Consider the following 27,929-nt stretch of genomic DNA (forward strand, 5'->3'; position numbering starts at 1 on the left):
CCAGTTACTGCCAACTTGTTTAGTGGCTACACAGAGACGGGCATTCTCGGTTGCTGCCCCGAGATTGTGGAATGCGCTCCCTGCTGAGATACGATCCTCCCTATCTCTGGCAATTTTCAAAAAATACCTGAAAACCCTTCTTTTCACCCAAGCTTTCTCATCTTCCTAAATTGTAGGGGGTTTAATTTCTGGTTTATTTTAAAATTCAAAACCCAATTTCAGGGTTTTTAATCACTGTAATTGTTTAATTGTTGTTTTAAAATGTTTTTTAATTGTTAATTGTTATATTGTTTTTTAATTTGTTTTAGCTCTTTACTGTTTTAGTGGTGTGTTTTAATTGTAAACCGCCCTGAGCCATTTTGGAAGGGCGGTATACAAATCAAATCAAATCATCAATGTCAGTTGTCCCAAAGGCCAGAGAGAAGAACTGAGTAGGAGAATTATACCATTGTCCTCAGAGGTGCACCTCGGTAATTTTGGAGCCTGGACCTAAAGGCCTTTGGAGCCCCCCTCTGCCTGCTACAAACTAAGCATCATTTTTTAAGTGTAGGTTCTTGAGGGCACAAACCACACCACCCAGGACAAACTAAAGAGGATTTGGGTGGGCCAAGGCGGTGTGGAGGCCTTGGACTTCAGCCCCGAAGTCCAGGGGTAAGAGCGCCTCTGTACATAGTGTGACCAAAGAGATATTACCATATAGGGAGAACTCAAAATGTGAAAAATCCATTCTGAAATGTGTACCACTCTGGGGGGGCGGGTGTGTTTGTGAGCGGAAGACTTGGGACACATCATCTATTCACAGGTGACAGGAAGAATGCAGGAAGGTTGGAATGTGACTGTTAATTCACCCGCCTCCTGCAGGGCCATCCGTTGATTTAATAATCCGAGACAAGGGTATTTCAAAGGCATTTCTTTTTCTTTCTTTCTTTCACATCTGCACCCGAAGAGCAGTAGAGAAGCTCAAAAGCGGTTTAAGCAGCATGTCTGAAACCAGTCGTCATGTTGAAACATCCCACTGCTACTGCCGCCCCGCAGCACTCAATCCGAGGGATAGCCCCGCCGCTGTGTGTGCGCGCTTAAATCCTCGGCGTCTAATCCATAGAGAAGGGACTCCTGTACCTTTAACAGCTGCGTGACGCTTGTGATTTGGTAGAGGAGTGGCTTCTTCGGGCACGGCGCTGCGGCAATTCAAAAAGAGTCACAACCCTTCTTCCTGCCATGCGGCAATTAAATGCGCAGCAGCATTTAGCCAGGCCACGAGTTAGCAGAGAAGGAGACCCTTCTACTGCGCCGCCTTTTTGGAATTCTGATCTGGCTGGCACCCCTAGAAACAGCGCCCCGCCCACGGTGAAAAGGTTGGTGCTTGTCTTGCCCTGCTGCTTTTTTCCTTGCAAAAGGAACAATTGACGACGGCATCATCACCACCATCAACCGCTCTCTCCTGGGTCTCGGCTCTCGCTGCAGTACAAAATCGATTGCCGAGCTAGGGATCGCCATGGCGATCGATGTCATCATCATCCCTTGCCTAGTTCCCTTTCTTCAACGCGCCAGGTGCCAGAGCAGCCGCCGCCAGAGAGAGTGCCTGACTTTATGTCTGTCTGCGCCAGGTACCCCACCGGCAGTAACATGCCCCTCTTTTCATATCAACCCTTCCCTTTTTGGGTGCGTGCGAGCAGATAACGCAGCTGTTTTTGCAGCCCTTGCCATGCATGTTTATTCGGAAGTAAGTCCAGCTGAGTTCAGTGGGATTTACTCTTAAGAAAGTGTGCACAGAAATGAAACCCTCGGCTAGTAAGAGATTGCTCCTTCTTGCAGTGGCACAACCGCTTATTCACAGTGTGGTCTCCGAGTGCTGCTCGCTCTCCTTTGCTTTCCTAAGGAAGCGACGTTCAAAGCCTGGTAGTATTACACGCTCTTCCGGACAAGATGATCCGAGGTGTTTTGGCAGTGCTTATTTCTACAAAGAGAGGTGCTGCTGGGACACAAACCTGCCTGGGGGATGCATGCATGCATCCTGTGTGAAATGCAAGTCCTGATCTCAGGGTAAAGGAAGTTAAGCCTCCTGCACCTTAGAGGGCATTTCAGCAAATACATAACCTCTTGCTTTCTTTTGCCTGGGTCTAACTAAATGTGTGAGGGCTGGTTATGGTTGCTTAGTTAGTCCTAAATGCGCTCTGCACATGATCAAGGGAGTAACTTTGTTCTTTTATTATCTACATATTTAAGAATTGAAGCTGGACTCGGTGTAGGGTGTGTAGAATCGAATCTGTAAGAGAGGTGAAAGTGACATTTGGATGGATCAGATCTTTTGATTTGTGCTCTGAGGATAATTGTTCAAACAGCTGTTCTTCTGATGTGATGGTATTTGAGAGTGGATTCAGACAACCATTTCCTCACTCTACTATATGAATGTTGTGACTTTCCAAAAGAACCCATATTCATTGGACCACAAGATGACCTACTTATTACATTATTAATAAAAATCTGAGACCATCCTAAGAGTCAGACCATATGTGATGCAGGAGAACTATGCTTTGGTCTTGTATTTTTTTAAAACCCAAACCTTAAAATAAGGAGGGGGACTTGGAATTTAAATGAGCAGACAAACCTAAAGTTGGCAATTGAATGCAGCTAAAGAGCTGGTCTGTAGATAAATTAAGCATCAAGGACATTTCTGCCCTTTTATAGTAGTGTTGGGTGAGTCATGCTGGAGAGAGGTGTGTTCCCTCCAATCTTTATTTTTAGTCTGTCTCTGGCAGGACACCTGTTGGAAACCCTTTTGTCTGAGAGGAATATGTGAGTGATTGACCGTAGGGGTATGCGGTGCTGACCCAGAATCACACTTTATATGGAATCAAGTACTCAAAATCATTTTGTAGGTGCCCACTTATTCATTTCCTCAGATCATATCTTGGACTATAAGACCCTTCCCTCATGAGATTTGGGTGTTGTGCATTGGCTCAATACACACACACTCCCTTGCTTGGGTGCATATCCACAGAGAGCTAGCAAAGTGGATAGATGACCCCCACCTAGACCAGGGATTCTCAAAGTTGGGTCTCCAGATGTTATTGGACTTCAGCTCCCATAATCCCCAACCAAAGGCCGCTGGGGCTGGGGATTATGGGAGTTGAAGTCCAATAACATTTAGGGACCCAACGTTGAGAATCCCTGACCTAGACAATAGGTAACTATGGATGCGTCTTTTTTCCTATCCCTTGCTCTAAACTTTCATCCCAAAGCTCTGCCCTCTTCCTTAGTGCTAAAACATGGTAAATATGTATTGGGGCAACCTAAGCCATTTCCAGAGAGTGTGCAACCCCCTTATGGGAAGACCTTTTCTTAGCATCCTACTGAAGTGCTTTCACTCTGTAACCTTTTGCTTCAAGATAGTTGTCTGCATCCTTTTGCTTTAGCACAATTTGTTATGGGGTGGCTAACAAATTATTATTATTATTATTATTATTATTATTATTATTATTATTATTATTATTTAATAATAATAATTAAAGTTTAGTATTAGTCCAAAGTTCCAGTGTACCCAACCATGATCAAATTTCTGGGTGCCTTAAGAACATCGCTGTATGCAGGTTTGTACCAACTGAGCTAATTTTCCCCACTCAAAATATAGTCATGAAGGGTGGCTACTATCACACTTCAGAGGAAACCTGGTAACATTATAGAGTCCTGGCCTCAGTATGCTTCCTTCTGTTCCCTTTGTCAGCATTTGACTTTTCACACACTGGGAGCAAAAGAAAGGAGAAGAGAAGGAGTGGCTCTTGGAGTGGCTCTTTGCCAAGTGTGGCTGTGCCACTTCTCAGTGAAGAACTGCTCCCATGGAAGCAGATGACAGAGGTAGGCAGGTGAGGTGGCAGGGGGACAGTGAGGGGCACTCCGCTGATATTGCCAAACAGCATTCCCTCTAACAGGGAATTCCAGATGTTGTTGACTACAACTCCCAGCATCCCTAGCTGTGATGGCCTTTGGCTTGGACCTATGGGAGTTGTAGTCAACAACAGCTGGGATTCCCTGTTAGAGGGAACACTGCCCCCCAAATCCACCATTTAGGTGACGTCCTTTTCTCATAAAAGGACTGCCCGTGATGGAAATCAGCTTTTCCCCCCAGTCACTCTCCTTTATCCTTTCATAGTCTTTCATAGTAGGTCTGTAAATAATGTTAGGCCTCATTCATGTGCTTAATTGTCAGCTGTTTGTATCATACCTTGAGACATTGGCTTGGTGGCATTGAAATAAAATAAATATTATTATTATTATTACATTTATATCCCGTTCTTCCTCCAAGGAGTTCAGAGCGGTGTACTACATATTTAATTTTCTCTTTCACAACAACCCTGTGAAGTAGGTTAGGCTGAGAGAGAAGTGACTGGCCCAGAGTCACCCAGCAAGTCTCATGGCTGAATTGGGGATTTGAACTCGGGTCTCCCCCATCCTAGTCCAGCACTCTAACCACTACACCACGCTGGCTTTTGCCCACTGGTTAATTCCTAAAAACAAAGGTGCTGAAGGTTAAACTTGCTTGAAAACAATGCTCCTCCAACTTGGAAGTTTTTGTTCTCAGCCGCAAAAGGGTATGAGCTGCAGTGCACGGTTGTTTGACAGCTGAGGAATTCTTCTCTTTATTGCATGTATGCCAGAGCCAAGCTTTATCTTTTTAGAATATGTTCCAGGGCTAAGCCCTGGTGCAGAATAACACTGCTTTCACCAGAATGGATTTTGATGTACTATTCAATTGTTAGTATTTTATAATTATATATTTTATTTTATTTTATTTTAAAAAAATTGTTGTTAACTTTAATAATAGAAAGAGTTATCACAGACAGGCAACTCAGCTGTAGTTTTATTTTATTTTCTTTCTCTTTCTCACCAGTCATGGTCCTGAACTGCTTCAAAACATCTGTAAAATACTTCACAAAAGAGACAGTAAAATATAACTAGAAAACTACAAATAATTGCTGGTGCTTACAAAAGCTAGCTAACCAGGAAAGGCTATGCAGCCTCTTCCTATGCATGTTTACTGGGAAGTCAATTTCATTGTTTTAAATGGGGCTTACTGCTAGGTAAACATGCATAGCCTCTGGCTGTAATCCTGTGCATGTTTTCTTAGAAAGAAGCCCCACAGAGTTTGATGTGACTTGTTCTGAGGTTGCATAAGCTGTGTTCAGTGGGCTTACTCCCAAGTAGCTTTACAGCCCAGCTATACCTGTATAATTAGAAGTGAATTTCACTTTTCTGAAGGGGACTTACACCCAGGTAAGTGTACACAAGATTGCAGCCAGAATATCCTAAAGATGAGGAGAGAGGGAACCAGCTGCAGAAGGTATTCCACAAAGCGGGTGCCACCATGGATGAAACTCTTAATTATTTATTTTATTTTTATTTATTCGATTTCTATACCGCCCTTCCAAAAATGGCTGAGGGCAGTTTACACAGAGAAATAACAAACAAATAAGATGGAACCCTGTCTCCAAAGGGCTCACAATCTAAAAATAAACATAAGATAGACCCCAGCAATAGTCACTGGAGGTACTGTGCTGAGGGTGGGATAGGGCCAGTGCTGGGGGTGGGATAGAGGAACTGGGATAGGGCCAGTTCCTCTCCCCCTGCGAAATAAAGGGAATCACCACGTTAAGAGGTGCCTCTTTGCCAAGTTAGTAATGTGGTTGCCACTCCCAATATTTCAGAAAGTGAGGTGCCTGTATCAGGGCATGAGTAGGATAGGACCATGTCTCAGTGGTAGAGCACATAACTTTGCATGGAGAAGATCTCTGGTTCAATCTTTGGCATCTCCAGGAAGGTTTGAAAAAATCCCTGAGTGATACCACTGACTGCTGATACACTTTTGCCAGTCAGTGTAGTAGATACTAGACAATACTGAGCTACATGCATCTAACTCAGTGTAAAGCAGATTCCTATGTTCCTATATGCAAGGAGGCATTGCTTCAGAGCCCAAGACTGTTGAGTTTTAAAATCTAGAAATGCAGTTGTCGGGAACTGGTCTTGGTTGAATCTAATGGCCACAGAAAGGAAATAGGAATACACATCCCCAACAAGAAAGGGCATCTGGCATGTGCATCTGCCCCACATCTGACTTGGGCCCACTGGTCCCCAATCCAGCAAGGGATATGTGTGTAGAATCTGTTTATTTGAAAGTATGCTTCCTCAACATAAATCATACCTCTTTTTATAATGCATTCCATTTTAGCAGAGCTATAAATACATGGTGTGTGCAACCTTCATTATTTTGCTTATTATTAAATTTTGACTTTGGGTGGCAACTTACTTGTATAAAAATCAATATTTACCAATTAAACACTGAGGTCTCCCAAGCTTGCTCGCTCATTTTTGCTGCTCCCCTGCTCCCCCCAAATTCAGATTTTCCAATCCCTTGAACTGTGTGTCATGCTATCTATCAATCTGGCTGATGCCAAATGTACTTATAGATTAATCTCTTCACACTGCAATGGGCTTTCTGCCACCTGCTGTATGTAACGCTCCACAGTTCTGTGTAAATCAGCTTTAAATGTATTTATTTTAAAATCAATATTTGTGTGTGCTTGCAAATTTGTAGTCATTTCTGAACCCAGCTTTCTCAGGAATATTATGCTTAGGGTATAGCTTAAATATAATTAAATATTGAATTAATGAGTGAGGTTCATGAACTGTAATTTTTAATGCTCTCATTTTTTTTCATTTCAGTTTTAAAAGCACGCCATTAATAAGCTGCTATGGAGCACGTGTTTACCCCACTGGAATGTCTGCTTCCCACCGGTATTGTACTTAGTGCTTACATTTCTTCTGTTTCTTTTTATTGAAAATGCATTCTGTATATAATACCACATTAACAGCTGCATTAGTGGTTTTATGAGCAGAGGTATTATTATGTCATATTTTAAAAGAGTAACCATTCAAGGCCAAGTCGTACTTTCATAGCAGAGATCATCTTTTTCCATAGTGACAGGGCTTATATAAACAAGGTGTTTACAATCATGTCATTTCCTAATCAGACGAGAAGTCATAGAACATGGTCATTAATTAAATTTGTCAGTTTGCAACCCGGAGAACTTGCCTTTACCCATCCTGCTGTCAATGCAGAAGGAGAAGTTGCTACCAGTGAGTCACCTTCCCACTCAGTGTTCCCTCTAGCAGGGACTGTTGTTGACTACAACTCCCATAATCTCCAAGCAAAAGCCATTGCAGCTGGGGGTTCTGGGAGTTGTAGTTAACAGCATCTGGGAATCCTTGTTAGAGGGAGCACTGGTCCCACTCCTTTCTGAATCCTGTTGCTGTGGGCAAAATTGTCTGTGCTTCAGCCAACTGAGGGAACATATGTCATATACTGAGTCAGACCATAGGTCCAGCTAGCTCAGTATTGTCTACCCAGACTGGCAGCAGCTTCTTAGGCAGAAATCTCTCTCGGTCCTATCTTGGAGATGCCAGGGAGGGAACTTGGAACCTTCTGCTTTCCCAGAGCAACTCCATCCACTAAGGGAAATATCTCACAGTGCTCACGTGTAGTCTCCCATTCAGATGCAACCAGGGTGGACCCTGCTTACATAGGAACATAGGAAGCTGCCATATACCAAGTCAGACCTTAGCTAAGGGGACAAGTCATGCTTGTTACCACAAGAGCAGCTCTCCTTTATAGGGGATTGGGATGAGAGTGAATGAATAGAGCAGAGAAGAAGTGAGGAGGAAACTGCACTGGCAGTGAGAACTTCTCTCCCTGCATTAGTATGGTTAAAAGTAAAGGCTTGGTTTCTGGTTTGTAACTTGGCTACTCTGCCACTAATGCAGGATCTGGTAGTTTTGGTGGACTACTGAGCAGCTACCTAATGGTGCAGTGGGGAAATGGCTTGACTAGGAAGCCAGAGGTTGCCAGTTCAAATCCCCGCTGGTATGGTTCCCAGACTATGGGAAACACCTATATTGGGCAGCAGTGATATAGGAAGATGCGGAAAGGCATCATTTCATACTTTGTGGGAGGAGACAATGGTAAACCCCTCCTATATTCTACCAGAGACAACCACAGTGCTCTGTGGGCGCCAGGAGTTGACACCGACTTGACAGCACACTTTATCTTTACTGAGGAAATAAACTTTTCTAGTCCCTATTTCCTAACAGTTTCTCATCACATTCTTCCTCCCCATTTTTATTTTATGGTATTTAGTACTAAGGAGGAGAGCTGGTCTTGTGGTAGCAAGCATGAATTGTCCCCTTTGCTAAGCAGGGTCCATGTTGGTTTGCATTTGGATGGGAATGCTGTAAGATATTCTGCTTAGGGGATAGGGCAGTAGCTCAGTGATACAGCATTTGTATGCTTGCATGTGTAAGGTCCCGAGTTCAATCCCTGGCATCTTCAGGTAGGGTTGGGAGAGATTCCTGCCTGTAAGCTTGGAGAGCTGCTGCCAGTCAGTGTAGAAAATACTTAGCTAGATGGATCAATGGTCTGACTCGGTGTATAAGGCACCTTCCTCTGTTCCTATCTCACAGCGTTGTTGTGAGGATATAATGGAGTATTGTCCTTTACACAGCTCAGAATGGCAAACATGGGGTTACTCCATTATATCTTCACAACTCTGTGAAATAAGTTAAGTGACGAGAGAGCCCCAGACACGAGGGCTTCATATCGGAGAGGGAATTTTAATTTGGGTCTGTGGGCCAGTGTGTCTCTAATTTTTTTCATCTGTGTGTGGAATGAGTTTTGTTCTGGGTGGCAGTATCACAGCAGTGTGTGTACACATACATTCAGAGTGGGGCCTTCCTGATTCAACCTGAGTGGGATCTAAAATTAACTGAGTGAACATCCAAAAATGTGTGAGCACGTGCACATGCTCATGCCTTAGAGGGAACACGGCTTTGGGCAACCTTCTTTGTTCAAATTGTGGTTGTGCTTGGCAGACAGAGTGATTGTCTAGGAAATTTAGAAGATTAAAGTAGCTTGTTTTGAGCCCAACAACAAGTCAAATTGGACCTCAAATTAACACCCTTGATGACATCATGGGAGGCGCCTTCTCACTCACATATCAATGAACTACAGACCACCCAGCTTCCCTCCAATCTGTCTTCAAAGCCTGTTCAGAAACTCCGAAATACAACTTCTAGATGACTGACCTATACAGCCATATGGAACATATTTTGCCGGTGTCACTGGTTTCCTGTCTGTTTCTGACCATATTCAAGGCATTAGTTTTAACGTTTAAGGCCTTATACTGCATGGCATCTGGGTATTTGAAGGACTAGGTGCTCACATGTAAACCTGTCTGATTATAAAGACAATAATTTAAGACCTTTTCAAGGTGTCTCTAATGTAAGAGATTAGGCAAGGAGTAACTGGGGACAAGGCCCTTTTCTTCTTCCAAGGAAGGCCCACTTGGAGCCAAACTTAACTTTTAGGTGAACATCTTTTTGTTTTCCCAACCATGTTAAATTTTGATCTGGAAGATGCTGCTGTTCGCTAATTTTATTATTATATAGCTGGGAGACTGGGAGCTCACAGGGACATTTTGGGGTTTTGGGGAGGGTAAGGTTCAGTAATTTTCAAATGTATATGCTTATGTAGGGAGTATGTAGAAATCACTATTTTATGCTTAGGTGTCTCCATTTTGCTTCCAAATTGATGGATCTTCAACTATCAGAGTGGGCTATTGGAGGGAATTATGACATTTTGGCTTTATAAACAGTTACCTCATGCATGTTCTCTTTCAAACCATTAAAGGCTCCTGTTCATTTGATCATAGGCAATGCTCTGTCAGACACTTATTTATTAATTAAGATGATTTGTTTAGTGCTTTCCCCAAAAAGTTCTTGAGAAGGTTTCAGCAACAAGGAATAATTCTTTCTGTGGTTGCCTCCCACCTTCTTACACACTTAGCATTCATAATACAATTTAAAAAGCCCTGCTGGATCAGGCCCAAGGCTCATCTAGTCCAGCATCCTGCTTTACACAGTGGCCCACCAGATGCCTCTGGGAATCCCACAGGCAAGAGCTGAGGCATGCCCTCTCTCCTTCTGCTACTCTCCTGCAACTAGTATTTAGAGGCATCTTACCTCTGAGGCTGGAGGTGGCCTATAGCCTTCATACTAGTAGCCATTGATAGACCTGTACTCCATGAATTTATCTAAACCCCTCTTAAAGCCATCCAGGCTGTTGGCTGTCACCACATCTGTAGGTTGTTTTATACATTGTGTGAAAAAGTACTTCCTTTTGTTGATCCTAATTTTCTTAGCAATCAGTTTCATTGGATGATCCCTGGTTCTAGTGTTATGGGAGAGGAAGAAGAATTTCTCTCTATCCACTTTCTCCACATGATTTGATAGACCTCTATCATGTCTCTCATCAGTCATCTTTTTTCTAAAGTAAAAAGCCCCAGGTGTTGTAGCCTTGCTTCATAAGAAAGGTGCTCTAGGCCCCTGATCATCTTGGTTGCCCTTTTCTGCACCTTTTCCAGTTCTACAATGTCCTTCTTAAGATATGGTGACCAGAACTGCACACAATACTCCGAATGTGGCTTCACCATAGTTTTGTATAAATGCATTTTAATATTAGCAGTTTTATTTTCAAGCCCCTTCCTAATGATTCTAAGCATGGAATTGGTCTTTTTCACAGCTGCCGCACATTGTGTTAACACTTTCAGTGAGCTGTCCACCATGCCCCCCAGATTCCTATCCTGGTCAGTCACTGACAGCTAAGACCCCATCAGTGTATATGTGAAGTTGGGCCTCCCCACCCCCTCACCCCCTGTCCCAATATGCATCACCTTTATACTTGTTAACAGAGAGATGCTTTGGGAGCTCTTCACAATCTGTTTTGGATTTCACTATCCTAAATAATTTGGTGTCATCTGCAAATTTGGCCACCTCACTGTTTACCCCAACTTCTGGATCATTTATGAACCCGTTAAAGAGCACTGGGTCCTCCTGGCAGAAATATGGGGTCGAGTTTCCTTTTAAAAGGGCAGCATCTCTCACACTTTCAGTACTTATTGCAAGAGGGTATGGGATAGCCATAAGTGCACAGCAGTAGTTTATTCCCCAGTCTGAGACTTGTCTTTAGGTAGTTTCATAATTTTAAATCCTAAGAGCTTATTTGTGATCCACACAGGGAACCCATAGAAATGGTCAGATTACCCAGTTCATCAAAATTAGTGCTCCTATTTGAAACTTTTAATTGGCTGATATTCCTTTAAAATGCTCAACCTTTTCCCCACTAGGTTCAGTAGGAGCTAAATGAGTGGATACTGTGAGCTGTCCGTTGTAATGCTTCGGCTCTTTAACTGAAAAGCATTTAAAACAATTTATTTTATTTTCCAAGTTGTTGGCTTGTCGCTGCTACTTTATTTTATAGAGGTAATAACACACTTCATTTAATGCCATTATTTCACCTACCTATGCTACTCAGGTAGCTAAAATGTTTGTTCATGGATCCTTTCCCTATACCACATGGTGAGTGCCTTACTTAATTAAACATTAGTTCAGTTAATCAGTGGCCCAGAACTAGGGGTAGACTGTACAAGGTCATGTATTCTAACAGACTCACAGACCTAAAACTAACTCTGTGTGTGCACACGTGCAAATCCTCTAATTCTTACTAAATACATGGTATCATTTGCCACATTCTGATGACCTATAATGGACAAAGTCATAGCTGGCCAATCTGCAGCACATGGCACAAGGGATGTGGTGGTGTGTCTGAATAGGAGTTCCCTGCTATGGCACAAAGTCAGATCTCCTTTCCTGCCTGTTGTGCTGTTGCCTGTTCCCTGGGCCATTAAACTGGAAGCAAAATCACTAGAGTGGCACAGTCCTTATACTTGAGCTTTCCATAATATTTCTTTATTCTTTATCTTTATTAGTTGCTTTTCAGGTAAGAAAGTAAATCTAAGGAATTTACAAAGAATAGAATACACTGTTATTACTCTTATTGTAAGCCACCTAATGGTGCAGCGGGGAAATGACTTGACTAGCAAGCCAGAGGTTGCTGGTTCGAATCCCTGCTAGTATGTTTCCCAGACTATGGGAAAAACCTATATCGGGCAGCAGTGATACAGGAAGATTCTGAAAGGCATCATCTCATACTGCGCAGGAGGAGGCAATGGTAAAACCCCTCCTGTATTCTACCAAAGACAACCACAGGGCTCTATAGTTGCCAGGAGTCGATGCCAACTTGACGGCACACTTTAATGAACCAAACTCCTTTTCATCAGCCTTGGGAGTCAGGCTGTCATGGAAACCCTTCCTTTCTGATTCCTTTGGAAGATGAAAGAACTCATACTTGTGGCTTGATTTGTGCCCTGATTTGTGTCATTGGCTGAAAATGTTGATCAGCACTGGACTAGTGTGTCCACAGCACACAGACTGACTATTATCTAGCAGAAAATGGCCCATTTGCTCTGATGTGATAGTGGTCAGACAGAGATGTCATGACATCGCTACAATTAGTTTAGATAACTCTGATATCACAGAGGGCCTGAACAGCCTCGGAACAGTCCATAGGGAAATGGGAGGTCCTCACACTTGAATCTCAGTGTCTCTATTAAATTTAAGCCTCATAGTGATTACTTTCACGCCATGGGCTTTTAAATGATACATTGCTGATGCAGATCAGTTTAATAATTTCAGAACCTTTTGATGAACAGAGACCTTTAATACTTTCATATGTGATGGGAACATGAGTCGGAAGTTGGCACTTGCCAGTCTGTTCTGGGACAATTGCCTCAACCTGGGTTTCAGAGGAGTTTGTGCCCCCCTTTTTTGTTACACCTATGCCAGTTCTTATAATTATTCTGATTTCATTTGCTTGATCAGTTTTGGCACATTCACTGTCTGCACTTTTTGGGACTGAGCTGTGAATTAAAACAGCGATTGAAATACTGCAATCCATGTAATTTTGTGAGAAAATTATATATATTTGCCCTATTTGCAAAAAGGTGGTGTGGGTGACAGCAAAAGCTGTTTCTCTTGGTATTTATGCAGGGTAGAACATTTTCTTTGGGTGGGGGGGGGCAATATTGAATTGCCAGTTACAACTACTGTTAAAATATTCAGACATTAATTATCTCCACTTATTTTAAGCTTTCTTTTTTGTTTAAGCAAGGTGTTATGTTGCTAGTTGCACTGAACTCTATATTGTAATGCAGGTTCTAGTGCTCTATAATTGCTAATAGAACCAGTTAGAGAGATGAAATTTTGGATGATTTGGAGTTGTACCTAATAAATGTTTCTAGAATACATTATCTCAGCATTTTGTACAACAGCCCTGTAAATGTGCCTATATTATCATCCCTGCATTGCAGACAAAGAAGCTGAAGTTGGTGGCTGAGGTGAGATTTGAACGGGGGACTTCTCAGCTCACACTGCTAGTTATTATGTTATACCAGAAGTGGTAGCTTGCCATTTACAAACTGCATGGCAAAAGGATGGAAAGGTAGCAGGCAACCTTGCCTCTCTTATTTCAGCCAGAAAAGTTGCCTTTCAGATCCCATTTACATTTTCATCTAGCACATTGCATGTTTTGGATTTTGTGCCTGCATGTATTGCAGGATTCAGAGACCTGTTGATGTCCTTCATATATACACATGTGTGTGCGCACACACACACACACACACACACACACACACACACACACACACACACGTATGTCAGGGTTAGCAATAAGTAAGGTATTTATTGATGGCCAGCTGACCCAAAACTAGTCTGTGCCCAGACCTAAAATGGGTCATACCACCACCATCTCTCCCCACATTTTTGAAAAAGAAGATGCCGGGGGAGGACAAAATGAGAAAAAAGAATAAGGGGAAAAAAGTCAGAGCCAGACAGAGAGAGAAAAGAGAATGGTGGACACATATCGTCAATTATTAAAAGTGCTTTCCAGGTTGAGGATAATGGTGGGTCCCTTTTGTATTTCTATTTTATGATATTTATGGGCATTGGAATGAGTTTTGCCAACTTTTGGTGACATTTTCTGGAAAACTGGCCATATAAATTGGGCCTTAGCCTGAGCAGCAAGATGTACTGTCCTCAACCTTCCCTCTGCCTACCCCTATAAATCCTTATTTACTTTTAGCCTACTTTCCAGTAGGCATATGAGATCAACCAGTATTCTGTGTGTCCATATGTGGGCCCCTCCAGGCCCCATCAATTTCACAATGCCAAGACCAATATGAGCCAAATTGGGTACAGTTGTAGGGACATACGGGGACATCTCAGTGGTGTAGTTTGTGATGATCAATGTGTTCAAGATGGTGAACGTGTAAACTTTTGAGCTGCAAGTGGGCTAACTTGTGGACTGCCTAACCAATATGAACCAAATTTGCTACAGTTGCTGTGAGTGACATGCAAGGACAATGGTGTGGTTTGTGATGATGTCATCCTTCCCAGTTCAAGATGGCGGACACGTGAACATTTATGGGGGAATTTACCATGGGAATGCCTTGTCCTGACTAGAGTTCTGCAGTGTCTCTGGTGTGGCTTTTCTGTGAAAGCTTTGGTTTCTTTATTGCTTTCTGAAACTGCTTGAAATACTTAGATGTAAAATATCAGAGAGCCGGTATTATTAAGTTCAGAATATCAATAAGAAAGAGTGAGCTTCTGTGACATTTAAAAGATCTCTGCAATACTGTTAATTTTGTGTTATTGGAAGTTGTACAACTCTGAAAGATTAAAAGGGAGAAACCTCCCACTCTGACATTCTCAAAATTGGTTAGTAGTGATTGAAGCAACACTGAAGACTAAATTTGAGACAGGTAGTCATATATGAGAAACATGATCCTGGGAAATGAGCAGACCCTTCAGTGACATTGCAGCCCATAAGTATTGTGCATGCTTAACATCTTCCAGGCAAAGTCCCTTAAATAACAAAGATGCCAAGGTGGCTTCATTAAAGTTAAGAGCAAAAACTTTTAACTTTCAGAAATCAAGGTGCATGATGAATACTGTACCAGTGTGTGTGTTCTACTTTACCTTGTTAGCATTTTTATTCTGGGGGTTGGAGAAGACTTCACTTTTTGCTTTAGAATTCAACTTCGGTTCTTCTCTGAATCCTAGAAAGTGTAGGGAGTTTAATTAACAGTCTAGAACAGAGCTGCTCAACTTCGGCCCTCTTGCAGGTGTTGGCCTACAGCTTCTATAATCCCAGGCTATTGGCCACTGTGGCTCTGGATTATGGGAGTTGTACAAAAACAGCTGGGGGCCCAAAGTTGAGCAGGCCTGCTCTAGCAGCAGCGCAATCTTTTCTGAAAAGCTTAACTGAACTTATTGCGTCTACATAGCTATGAAGATGACAGTGGTGTTTAGGGTTGAAATATGTACCTGCTTCTGCAATGCAGTATGTTATCTTGGAGTGCTTGTATATTCTGTGGCTGTCACATTCAACCTTTTTAGACCAGGACCTACTTTTGACCCCAACCTGCAAATGAGACCTATTTTTTGTTGTTTACTGTATATATCTGTCATCTGCTTTTCTCCTCACTTTTTTCTTCAACTCTCGCCATGCCTGTCCCATCCTTCTGCTTTACCCCCTCCTTCCCCTTATCTTTAAACAAACAAACAAACAAATCCACAAATACACAGTAAAAGACTGTGTCTGATAAAAGAAAGGTCTGATTGTTGCCTTGACACAAGCCATTTTAGGTTGGCTTGCAGCCCAATTTTGACAACCACAGAGCCATGTGATTGTCTTTGGAAGAATACAGGAGGGGCTTTACCATTGCCTCCTCTCACGCAGTATGAGATGATGCCTTTTAGCATCTAGTCTGGGAAACATACCAGTGGGGATTCGAACCAGCAACCTCTGGCTTGCTAATCAGGTTATCTCCCCGCTGTGCCATTAGGTGGCAAGAGTGTGCTATTATTCCAGCTATATATACTTAGGCTTAGTTACAGTAAGGTGTGGAGGCTAAGTGTCTGTGCCAAAGGCTTCATGTAAATGGTGAATTTTAGGGATGGATTTGAAGGAAGGTAGAGAGATCAATTATGCAGATGTTCTGTGAGGCCTGTTTTCTCCTAATTTCTAAGCATAGTTTAGGTATTCAGGCAGAATACCTAACCATTGTTGAGGAAAACAAAAAGCTGCTGAAGAAATGAGTGTGATAAAGCAAATTCAAAATGTGTGCAGTGAAGATAATCTTCTCAGTCAGTGGTCACAAAATGTGATCAGGAACACATTAGGTCCTATAATCTCCCCCCCCGCCCCCACTTCCCAATTTGCTGAAAACTTGGTAGCCTCCCCAATATTACCATACTTTCCTTTTTCTCCCTCCCCCCCCCAAAAAAAATGTGTTGCCTTTATCATATAACTTGGGGATTTGGAAGAATAATTTTGCTCTGAAAAGTGATTATATGAAAACAGTCTACCTTCTCAGTGAATACTGAGCCTCCATGTATGTATCCATTCCGGTGTCAAAGTCACTTTCTTGACGAACGAAAATAATCTTCTTAGAGTTCAGGTGATGGATGCTACTAAATGAGAAGTATTATCTTGCATGAAACATGCTGCTCATTTGGGACATTGCTTGGCTTCACTGACTGCTATCGTTTCTATGATCTCTCCCTCACCTGACACCTTTTCTTTCTTGACATTCTCACTTCCTGTAAATGCCCATCAGGGAAACTGCTTTTTATGGTTGGTTTTTCCAGGGAGCTCTCTTCTCCTATCCCAGATTGTCTAACTGTCCTTTCTTTACCTAAAAGGACTAGTTGCTATGCTCATAGCCACTTCAAAACAGAATGTAGAATTATCCAAAGATGCATACTTTGCCGGGGAAGGATATGTATATTTTAAGGGAGGGCGAAGGGGAGAACTATATATTTCAAAAACTATTGTCATATGGAAAAGTTGGACTTAAAATTGGAGCCGTGCAACTAGGAGAGCCTCATGAAAACTGGCGATCAAATTTGTGGTTCCCTCCATCATTAAGATTAAGGCTACACATTGATAAAAAACCATTAGAAAATTGAATCGTTTGAGCTGCTTCATATTTGGTGCATAGTAGTCACAGTAATAATAATAGTGGTAATTGTGTTTGTATCATGTCCTTTTCCCAAGAAGCTTGTTGTTTGGTACTTTTTGTACCCAAGAACTGATTCCTGAATGCATAATGTTTTCATGTATGTGTGTACATGTTGCTTGATGTATGCCTCCTCACTGAAGCTTTTAGGTAAACCACTTTGGGAGGATTGCCTGAAAAGCAGTATATAAATGTCAAAAATAAGTAATGGATCTTCTGTATGTAATGTTTATACAACATTTGATGGCAAAAAATGAAGAAACAGTTGCCTAGGAAGGATTGGATCCCTCTTAGTGATTCTGTTGCTGCCAAAATCTGTGATCTCTGCTTGTGCATTCCATTCATTAATGTCGTGGCTCATGTTTGTTTTGGATTTAAGTATTGGTTCTCTGGTACAAAGAGTAACATTTCGAATGACTCTTAAAATTATACATGAAACCCTTGTCTTAATTTTTTAGCATGATCGAAAATCTAGAGTTTCTAGATTACAGTATATGATATATAAATAAAGTATAAACTGGATTGAAGAATAACTTTATAAAACCATTCTCATTCTCCCTCTTTTCAAAGAGTGAGATGAACTTTGCAATTTCATCTTCTGTTAAGTCTATTTCTTTGGCTGATGTATTTTATACTTGCTACCCACTTTGCAGTACATCACTTTTAACTCTTGTCTTTTATCACTCTTGAATTTGTTTTCATATTCATGTCTTATTTTTCATTTCACTTTTAATTAGTTTCATTATATTTGATGGCAAAATGTTTAGTTTATCTTCACTGTTAATAGCCTAATTGTTTCTCTTGCCTTAAGTAATATCTCGTTAACTTTATAAGCCATCTTTTCCACATCATCTACAGAATTAATTCCCTGTGCATGGAGTTGTATTAAGTCTACAGCATTTCCCCCCAAAGTTTCCAAATTAGCATTTTTATAGCTGCTTTTGATTTTTTCGTTAAGAATTAAGCTTCTGAGGAGACTTAATAAAATAAGTATTATCTGTTGATTATCTCCTTTTAACACTTCTAGAAAGCCAGACATTGGTTGCAGGGTGGGGGGAATGTTATAGAATTAAAAGACAGTTTTAGAAATGTGGCAGAGAAATATTGTTGTGAAAATAGTTATTTTACAGTAGTGAACTCAAATTCTTTGACACAATACAATTTTCCAGAGAAATTAGATGTTTAGGCATTTTCCCCCTCTTTCCAAGTACTTTAGTACCTTTTGCAGGGGGGAGCGGGTTAAATTTGTCAGAAGGAATTATTTCTTATAGGACTGCAAACAGATGTTGCTAACAAATAAGCTTTGTTGTTTGGAATTATCTTCTACTGAAAAGCAATCATTGCTCTCAAGGACCTTGTGATACACATTGGTGTGTTAGTCCCCATCCCCACCATCTAATATTCAGCTAAGCAGGGCATTTTGTGAGAACATTGTGGGGACCAGTTGTTGTTGTTGTTTTTTTATTTGTTCGATTTCTATACTGCCCTTCCAAAAATGGCTCAGGGCAGTTTACACAGAGAAATAATAAATAAATAAGATGGATCCCTGTCCCCAAACGGCTCACAATCTAAAATAAACATAAGATAGACACCAGCAACAGTCACTGGAGGTAGTGTGCTGGGGATGGAGAGGGCCAGTTATTCTCCCCCTGCTAAATAAAGAGAATCACCGTGTTAAAAGGTGCCTCTTTGCCCAGTTAGCAGTGATAACATCATCAGTATTGATGTAGATAGGTAGGGACATAGAAAGCTTGAGTCACAGAATACCGAGTTAACAGAATTCATCTAACTCACTATTGTCTGCACTGACTGGTAGAGGTTTTAGAACATAAGAACAGCCCTGCTGGATCAGGCCCAAGGCCCATCTAGTCCAGCATCCTGTTTTGCACAGTGACCCACCAGATGCTGCTGGAAGCCACAGACAGGAGTTGAGGGAGTGCCCTCTCTCCTGCCATTACTCCCCTGCAACTGGTACTCGGAGGCACCCTGCCCCTGAGGCTGGAGGTGGCCCACAGCCCTCCTAGTAGCCATTGATAGACCTCTCCTCCATGAAGTCATCCAAACCCCTCTTAAAGCCATCCAGGTTGTTGGCTGTCACCACATCCTGTGGCAGAGAGTTCCACAAGTGGATCACGCGTTGTGTGAAAAAGTACTTCCGTTTGTTTGTCCTGGACCTCCTGGCAATCAATTTCATGGAGTGACCCCTGGTTCTAGTGTTGTGTGAGAGGGAAAAGAATCTCTCTCTCCCCACTTTCTCCACGCCATGCATGATTTTATAGACCTCTATCATGTCTCCCCGCAGTCGTCTTTTTTCTAAACTAAAAAGCCCCAGGTGTTGTAGTCTTGCCTCATAAGAAAGGTGCTCTAGGCCCCTGATCATCTTGGTTGCCCTCTTCTGTACCTTCTCTAGTTCAACAATGTCCTTTTTAAGATGTGGTGACCAGAACTGTACGCAGTACTCCAAGTGTGGTCGCACCATATTTTTGTATAAGGGCATTATAATGTTAGCCGTTTTATTTTCAATCCCCTTTCTAATGATCCCTAGCATGGAATTGGTCTTTTTTACAGCTGCCGCACATTGAGTCGACACTTTCAACGAGCTGTCCTCCACAACCCCAAGATCCCTTTCCTGGTCCGTCACCGACAGCTCGGATCCCATCAGCATATACTTGAAGTTGGGGTTTTTTGTCCCAATGTGCATCACTTTACACTTGCTAACATTGAATCGCATTTGCCATTTTGTCGCCCACTCCCCCAGTTCGGAGAGATCCTTTTGGAGTTGCTCACAATCCGTTTCGGATTTCACTACCCGGAAGAGTTTGGTATCATCTGCAAATTTGGCTACATCGCTGCTTACCCCTGCTTCTAGATCATTTATGAATACATTAAAAAGCACCGATCCCAGTACAGATCCCTGGGGGACCCCACTTCTTACTTCCCTCCATTGTGAAAACTCTCCATTTATACCTACCCTCTGTTTCTTGTCTTTCAACCAGTTAGCAATTCACACATGTACTTGTCCCTTTATCCCATGACAGCTAAGTTTCCTCAGGAGTCTTTGATGAGGAACTTTGTCAAAAGCTTTTTGGAAGTCCAGGTAGTCAACTGGATCACCTTGATCCATAGTTCCAAAGTTTTAGGCAGGAGTCTGTCCCATCGCTATCTGGAGATGCCAGGGATTGAACCTGGGACCCTCTGAATGCAAAACAGATGCTCTGCCACTAAGCTATGGCCCTATTCCCTAAGGAGAATATCTTACAGCAGGCCATGTTCACATGTAGTCAGCCATCCAAATGCAAACCAAGGTGGGCCCTGCTTAGCAAAGGAAAAAATTCATGACATGGTTGCTATCGTAAGACAAGATCTCCACCTCGACCACCTGCCCCACTTTGGCATCAGAGAAAAGTGCAGGGAGCCGTCTCCTTTTCAGGCATGCCTAGCAGCCTTGGTGCTGCAATGTATACTCATATACTGTATTGCTTGATATAGATTCTGAATCTATCCCTTTGCTCTTTGCAAATTGCTTTAGGTTCTCTGCACTGAAGTTCTATAGAATGAAAGGCCATACAATTATAAGCAGAGCAAAATACCTTTTTTACTGAACACATGCATGCTTTAGCAGCTGTGTGCTTTTCAGTCATTTCAAAAGAGATGAAACAAATATAGAAACAGGGAAACAAATCTTTTTGCAAGTGTGGAATGTGACATGGGATAGAATGGTTCAATGTTCATTCCCTATAATGCACCCAGTGTAATGGCTTAGCTCTGAATAATTAAAGCGAGAGAGCGTGTGTGTAATATTGCCAAACATTTCAGCATCAGTTCCCTCCCCCACCCTGTAATAATTAGACATCTCTCACTTCAAGATGACAGAAAATAGGCAGAGTGTTGTTCTCTTTGCATCTCAGACTTTTTTCATCAGAGAGAGCCAATGACACTTGTTTGCTGAACGAACATCTGTGGACTGAAATGAAAATATAAATGCACTCGTAGTCATCATGTTTGCACATGTCAACATGATGGGCTGACTCCAGAAAAAAGCTACTATTAAATATGTGTCTCAAGAGAATGAACCATAGAGCTTGGAGCTACATGTCCTTGGATTAGTTTGGGGCTTCTTGAATTGACATTTAATGAAACGTGACCCCTGTTCCAAAGTTATGAAATCCATGGATGCTGTACCCAGGTCTACTGGTAGTATGCACCCCACCCCCCTTGTGCTGGCACACTCTTAGACCACACCTCTCCACTCTCCACGGATGGAGCATTTGTCTGCAGTGATGAACACTGTACTGTCGGAGAGTTCCTTCCATGGATTGTGGATGTGCATCCACCATTCTTGATCATGGAGAAGATCTCTCCCCCAAGTACAGTTTTCGTCTTTGTAGACAGGCACTCTGTCTGTAGAGGAGTGTGTGTGTCTGTGTGTGTGTGTGTGTGTGTGTGTGTGTGAGAGAGAGAGAGAGAGAGAGAGAGAGAGATTTAAGACTGCACAGGTGTGGAGGCAGAGCTTGCTGACACCCTTCTGTGGACACTGTACCTAGGCAGTGCGTCCACTGTTTTAATAAGATCTAAACAGGGCTAGGAAGTAGAATGTTTGACCTTAAGATGGGCACTGATCTTCTTTCTATCTGCTCCTCATGTTTTCAGGGATATATTGGTGGAACTGAGTCCCAGAGCAATGGACAAGAAAATAGGCCAAATTGAAGCCCCCCGCCACCCACCATTCTGGACAAAGGAACTATGTCTGGAATTCCATGCGGACCTTATGACACTGTCCTCGGCATTCAGAAATCACTGCTAGGGGTTAATCTCTGGGAAATCCAAAGCTTAGAAAGAAACTTTCATAAGCACAGGGAAGCTGAAGCACAAACATACAAATAAAGTCTTATTGAAAGTACAAGGTGAAGTGTTCTGCCTCTAGATGATCCAGAAGTAATACATATTCTCTCTAGAATAAAGTAGTATGTCTGCAGCGTAGCCCTTCGTCAAGTAATTGGGAAGCTGAGTGCAATCAAGCATTGACAGAAGTGATTAACTGTATCTTGTATGCAAATGTATTTTACTGTAAAATAGAAAATGTGATGCAGATGATATAGATCAGGGGGGACAAATCAGCACTCAGTAAACAAATAGTTCAGACATGCCTGATATCAAAAATAGTGATAAAACTACAAAAGTTAGCAACGCTTGCTTTTAAAGTATTACACAGATCTCTGTTGGGAAAAATGGTTAAAAATATGGAGCAAAATTCAGCCCTAGGCATGAATAACCAAAACTCCCTTTTGGTTTCCTTGCTTGTATTGGTGCTGAGAGCATGCCGCTGGAATGGTATTTCAGCATTTTGATTAAGTGATAATGAGGGGAACAAAATGTAGCACAATAACTTTTGAGCTATAATATGAGAAAATGTATTCAGAACAGGCACTTCTTGTTCTCAAAGATCTGAAACTTATGTTTTATAAATCAGAAATAATTTCCAACGTGCATATATCCCAGCTTTTAAATGGCTTGGCAGAATCCAGTGAGAAGTTCAATTTTCTTTTTAATTGGTTCAAATAATTTATTGTGGAATGGTTTTTAAAGAGAAGACGATGACACAGGGTACAGTGCACATGCTAGTGAACTCAGATATTTCATCTCGAGTGTGAAGCATTTGGGATTAGACTCATGAGATGGGGTGCTCGGCCTCCCTTTCCTCCTGAAATGATAATTGGGGTGAGGGATGTGGGGGTGGGTGGGTAATGAGTACGGTCCTCAGTCAGTCAATCAGTAACTTAATTATGGTCTTTGACCAGCATAAACAAGAACATATAACTTTGGCAGGTGTTGAAGGCTATTATGATCGAGGGAGTATAAACAGTAAGAAGGCTATAACATTGCCAGATGGTTAGAACCTATAGGTTTACAAAGACTGTGTTTCGGTCTTTGGCTGTTGTAAGGCAGCCGGAGCACAGAAATTGTAAGCACCGTGAATCGGCAGTTGCAGTGTTACACTATAGGAGACGAAAAGGTTTACAGATTAGAAGAGATTTAAACTGTATGGGTTAAAACTGTTAAAATTGTGGGATAGTTAAAATTGAAAACTATGGGATTGTAAATGGTCCATAGATTATAGGTGGGGCTCTGTGCTGCATCAGGTCTAGTTAGCATTTGCTGGTGGTCAAGAGTCTGGCGAATTTTGCACACAGCTGTGCAGAACTTGGCAATGCTGTGTGTTGTAGAGAGGTTGCAGTCAGTAATTTGGAGGTGTAGAATTGATCAGGGTGACCCGGTAACCTAGTCAGCTGTGGAAGAATGAGGGTATTGAGGGAGTCTCTGTAGAACAGGCAATGAAGAAGGAGCAATTCCAGTCTGAACAATACAGTATGGTAGCAGATGTTTGAACCGCATTCCCCATATTCAGTGATGGCACCAGGAAAAGAAAAAAAAAAGGAAGGGGAGGCACAGAAGGGGCAAAGTACATTTATCGGTGAGTGAGCTGTGTCCCACATGTTAGATTTCTGAAACAGAGATGGGGATCAGTTGGGGGGACAAGCTGCTTGTCTGAGGGAGTCCCGTCCCCCCCGGAGCCACCCTTGTTCACATTGTATCACTAGCTTTCAACATGAACACTACAGCACTGTAGTGATGTGGGATGGAGAGAGTTCCTGTAACTAGCTTTACAGCAGCTGTGCAGTCAGACCAAAGTCTGAGCCCTATAATGCAATATATAGGAGGAAGGAGCCTGCTTGAGTGGTACAGTGGGATGTGGAACAGCCCCAACCTCTCCCCACCCCAGCTCATGGGGCTCCTTTCTTTCCTGGTTGAAGGTCATTTTCCATGTCCCTTTACTTTTGTGACTATTATAGCTTTTAACAATTTCTTATGTTCTGGTCCTTTGGGAGAAATTTGCAAATGTGCAGCCCTGATTGGAAGGTTTTGTTTCCTCTCCCCTTAAAACAAACAAACAAAAGTAATATTTTTCTAAACACCCAGAGAGCCCCATGATTATGCGGAAATCTGTATTTTGTGTGTTGGTGATCTCATTTCACAATCGTACTTGTTAGAATGTGTTCACTAAATGTGCTACTTCAAGGAATGATGGAAAAATTCCGCCCAGAGATGGAAGTTTTGGGGGGTATAAAAATGTCTTAAATAAAATAGAGACTATATAATGTGTGCTCTGTGCTTAATAATAATAATAACAATAACAAATCTATAATAAGGGAAAAGAGCCTCTGTGCTAAGAAAGGAAAATTCTGCCCATGCATATATAGTATGCAAATTAATTACATGTATGTGTATTTGCTTATTTTGCACAAAGTCTCTAAGAGTTGACACTGACTTGATGGCACTTAATCAATCAATCATACTCTTTTTAGTCAGTGCAGAGCCACAAAGAATTATGTGACCTGTATCTGTGCAACTGATGTTCTGCTTACCTGCCTCTTGATTCTGATATTCTAACAAGTATTTCCTACTCTCCTGCTTGGCAACTGGGAGTCATTTTGGTACTACTATGTAAGAATGGTTGGCTTTGGAGATGCGGCTGTATGTAGCTCAGCAGTAGAGCATCTGCTTTGCATGATGAATTGCAGTTCAATCCTGAGCGTCTCCAGGTAGGACTGGGGAAAATGCCTGTTTGAAACCTTGGAGAGTCACTGCCAGTCAGTGTAGACAATACTGAGCTAGATTGACCAATGGTCTGACTTGGTATAAGGCAGCTTCCTATGTTCCTATGGCTCACAACATTGGTTCATCCACTGACACTCACTTCAACAATAGTCAAGACACAGCCAAAGGGCTATTTACATTCTCTTTGCTCTGTAAAAGACAACTGAGCTTTCACAGAGACATCCACTTAGACATTCAAAAACATAGTTGTTGTTGTTGTTATTATTATTTTACATTTTATAGCCTGCTCTTCCTCCAAGGAGCCCAGAGCGGTGTACTACATACTTGAGTTTCTCCTCACAACAACCCTGTGAAGTAGGTTAGGCTGAGAGAGAAGTGACTGGCCCAGAGTCACCCAGCTAGTATTATGGTACCACTTTGTTCACAAAATGGGGAGAGTAGCTCAGTGGTGGAGCCCATATTCTGCCTGCAGAAGGTCCCCGGGTCAATGCCTGCTATTTCCAGGTTTAAAAGGATCTCGAGTAGCAAGACTGGGAAAATTATTTTTCTGCCTTAGAGAGCTTCTGCCAGTCTCAATAGGCAATACTAGGCGAGATGGACTAATCTGATTTTGTATGAGTTACAGCTTCATATGTTGGTATGAAAGACCCAGGTTTTTCTGACCTTCTCCTAAGCAGTGTAAAGCGCAACAGAGGCTTTAGCAGTGCTCTGCTCTTATGTACCTCGGTTTCACACTCAAGAGGCAGTGGAGAGTGAATGTTTTTCTCTGTCATCCTGGTAAGTACTGAACTGTGGGTGTCGCCTTACCTGCCTGCCACCTCACCTCTGTTGCTGCTGCCCCTCTCCTTCTGGGACATAACTCTGCTTGGTGTTGTAGGCCAGTGAGGCAGCATGGATGGAATTTGCATTGCCTGTTGGTCTCTTGTTGTCATCACTGCTGCACCAGGATCAGCTTATGCTCTCTTGCCTTTTCCCTCCGACACCATTCTTTCCTGCTTTGTCTCCGCCATTTTGGGAGGAGACAAAGTGGACAGGTTTAGTGCTGAAGGAGAGAGATTGAATGAGTGAGCTGGTGCTGGCACAGCAGTGGCAAGAAAAGGGAGAGGCTGCTACTGGATGCAAGCTTCATCTATGATGCATTGCTGGCTTAGAATACCAAGCAGTGGCATGCCCCAGAAAGGGAGGCTGGCAAGCAGGTGTGTGTGTGTGTGTGGGGAGGTTGCAGCAGGGCCAGTGAGGTAGTTTGGCAGCATTGGTGCCAGCCCATGGGGCGGGGCGGGGCAGAGTGGCTCTTTGGCATTTCCCTCAGGGGATGAGTAGGAACCAGCTGGCTTTGCTGATAGCCATGCATTGACAATTTGCATTTAACAGTAAGCTGACAGTGGACTTGGGAAAAATAATTTAGTAAATATTAACTTAATTGAGTCCATCTGATTCTGAACTGGCAAAATCCAGATTTTGATATCAAATTTCCATTCTAACATTGTGAGATCGAATGTTGACTTGAATCTAAAGGATTGCAACATTTCCTTTCTGCTCTACTGAGAATATTCCAACTGATTCAATGAACAGTTTTTCAAACCCTACTTTTCTATATTTTTGGAATTTTCATCTGACTCCAGATTTTACTACTGATGAAACCGAAAAGTATTCTATCTTGCAACTATGCATGTATCATTTCTGGAAGTCTATCTTGTAACTCATATTAAAATAAAAATATTTTAATGCAACCTCAGTTTATACTTGTTGGTGAATTTATCTAACAGTGAATCTTTTTCTTCTGCATTAAAAAGAATTACTTTGCAATTAAAAAAATTTTTTAGCTGACTTTATCCAGTTTAGCCTGATGTCAAGGACCATATTGATGATGATGATGGTTGTGAAGCAAAGAAAAACTATTTTATGAACTGAAAGAATCCATTAGTGTAATAAAGCTTTCCATAAAATGTTAGAGTTGTTAGGTTTTTTATTTTAAAAAATAATTATAATGTCATAATATAACCTATGCATTATGGAGCACACATTATATTTCTAATGCATGTGCTCGAAAATGAATATACATTTTTGATATGGTTTTAGGAAGAGAAAAAAGAGAACCAGAGAGAGCACTGAGAAATCACTATAAGCAAATGAAATTGATGCTTTTATTGGAGAATAAAGAAAAGGTGGTAGAGTTAATTGCATACACTTCCAAGTTGCGTTAGAACTAGCAGCAGGAAATTAGCTGTTGTGGAAAAACAGCATGAAATGTAATTCAGGGTAGCTGTCTAATTTATCAGCAAGAATAAACTGCTCATGTTCTTAAACTGTAGTCAATTACTCCATCCACCTTTTTTTTGACCTGTTCAGCTGGCTAATATTTGCTTAAATCTAAATGAAAGTTTGCAAGCCTTTTTTGAAGTCAAGGAACTCCTTTCGGTCTTCTCATTAATGCTTAAATTTCTATCCAGTGTTGCACCCATAGGATATTCTTTGCTTAATCCATTTTTCACCCTACCCTTCGTCCAAGGGGCTCAGGGTGGCATAAATGGTGCCCCCCCTTATCATCAGAACAACTCTCTGAAGCCAAGGGAGGGTAAGCGATCGAACAATGCCCTTCGAGCTTCATGACCAAGTAGAGATTTGAAGCCATAGATATCATGGTATTCTGTGATGTAGATAGAAGTCCTATTTTGACGTTATGTTGAACATTTGTACAAGTGTACAGTATACATAGATACAGATCTGTGTAGTTATTCATATGTTATGTTGAACAGAGGTACAGCAGTAGACTTCCTATCTGTACGGTGCATTTGAGACCTGTATTCAGGTTCGCTTTTAAAATCATGTACAAATGGACAGATATCTGTACACTCCTACAATGGAAATATGTGTAGAAGCCGCCTTACCAGCAACCACTTTTCTTATCAGTTCTTGCACATGCAGAGCTGTGCGCACTCATTGCCACGTGCATGGATGGAGTCGACGGTCACCTTTATTCTTTTATCAAAATATTGCTGAGCTGGTCACGTACAGTAGTACGCTAAATGGTTTTAATGGTATCTGAAATGACCACAAAACTTTGAGATAAAGTATATATCTTTTTCTTGTGGTTGATCAGGAATGTTCCTGGAATGCTAGACTGCAGTGTGTTCTCTTGCTCTGGTGCTGTTTGCAGTTTTTTGTTTTGTAAAACAATTGCTTTAACTTTATTCCTGTTAGAAGTGAGAATTTTAAAGCAATGCTCTTAGTACCCACAGTAACCTCTTCTGCCGCGGCAGAGTCAGGGAATGGAGGCCCAGGTTCTGC

The 27,929-nt window shown here is 41.9% G+C and overlaps 1 protein-coding gene across 7 annotated transcripts in view; it reads left to right on the forward strand.

Annotated features, from left to right (window-relative positions):
- Nucleotides 1-1,188: 1,188 nt before the first annotated feature.
- Nucleotides 1,189-27,929, forward strand: part of TPK1 (thiamin pyrophosphokinase 1) — a 425,007-nt gene continuing 398,266 nt past the window's right edge. Inside the window, exons 1-2 of one of the 7 annotated variants that reach the window (XM_053260531.1) lie at nt 1,189-1,607; nt 6,718-6,789. In XM_053260531.1, coding sequence (XP_053116506.1) covers nt 6,747-6,789 — 43 coding nt within the window. In that variant the 5' untranslated portion in view covers nt 1,189-1,607; nt 6,718-6,746. Of the gene's footprint in view, nt 1,724-6,717; nt 6,790-27,929 lie in introns of all 7 variants that reach the window. The other 6 variants (XM_053260529.1, XM_053260530.1, XM_053260528.1 and 3 more) reach the window with 6 other exon arrangements.

This window comes from Hemicordylus capensis, chromosome 6 (genome assembly GCF_027244095.1).
Source record: "Hemicordylus capensis ecotype Gifberg chromosome 6, rHemCap1.1.pri, whole genome shotgun sequence".
In the NCBI taxonomy this organism is placed as follows: Eukaryota; Metazoa; Chordata; class Lepidosauria; order Squamata; family Cordylidae; genus Hemicordylus; species Hemicordylus capensis.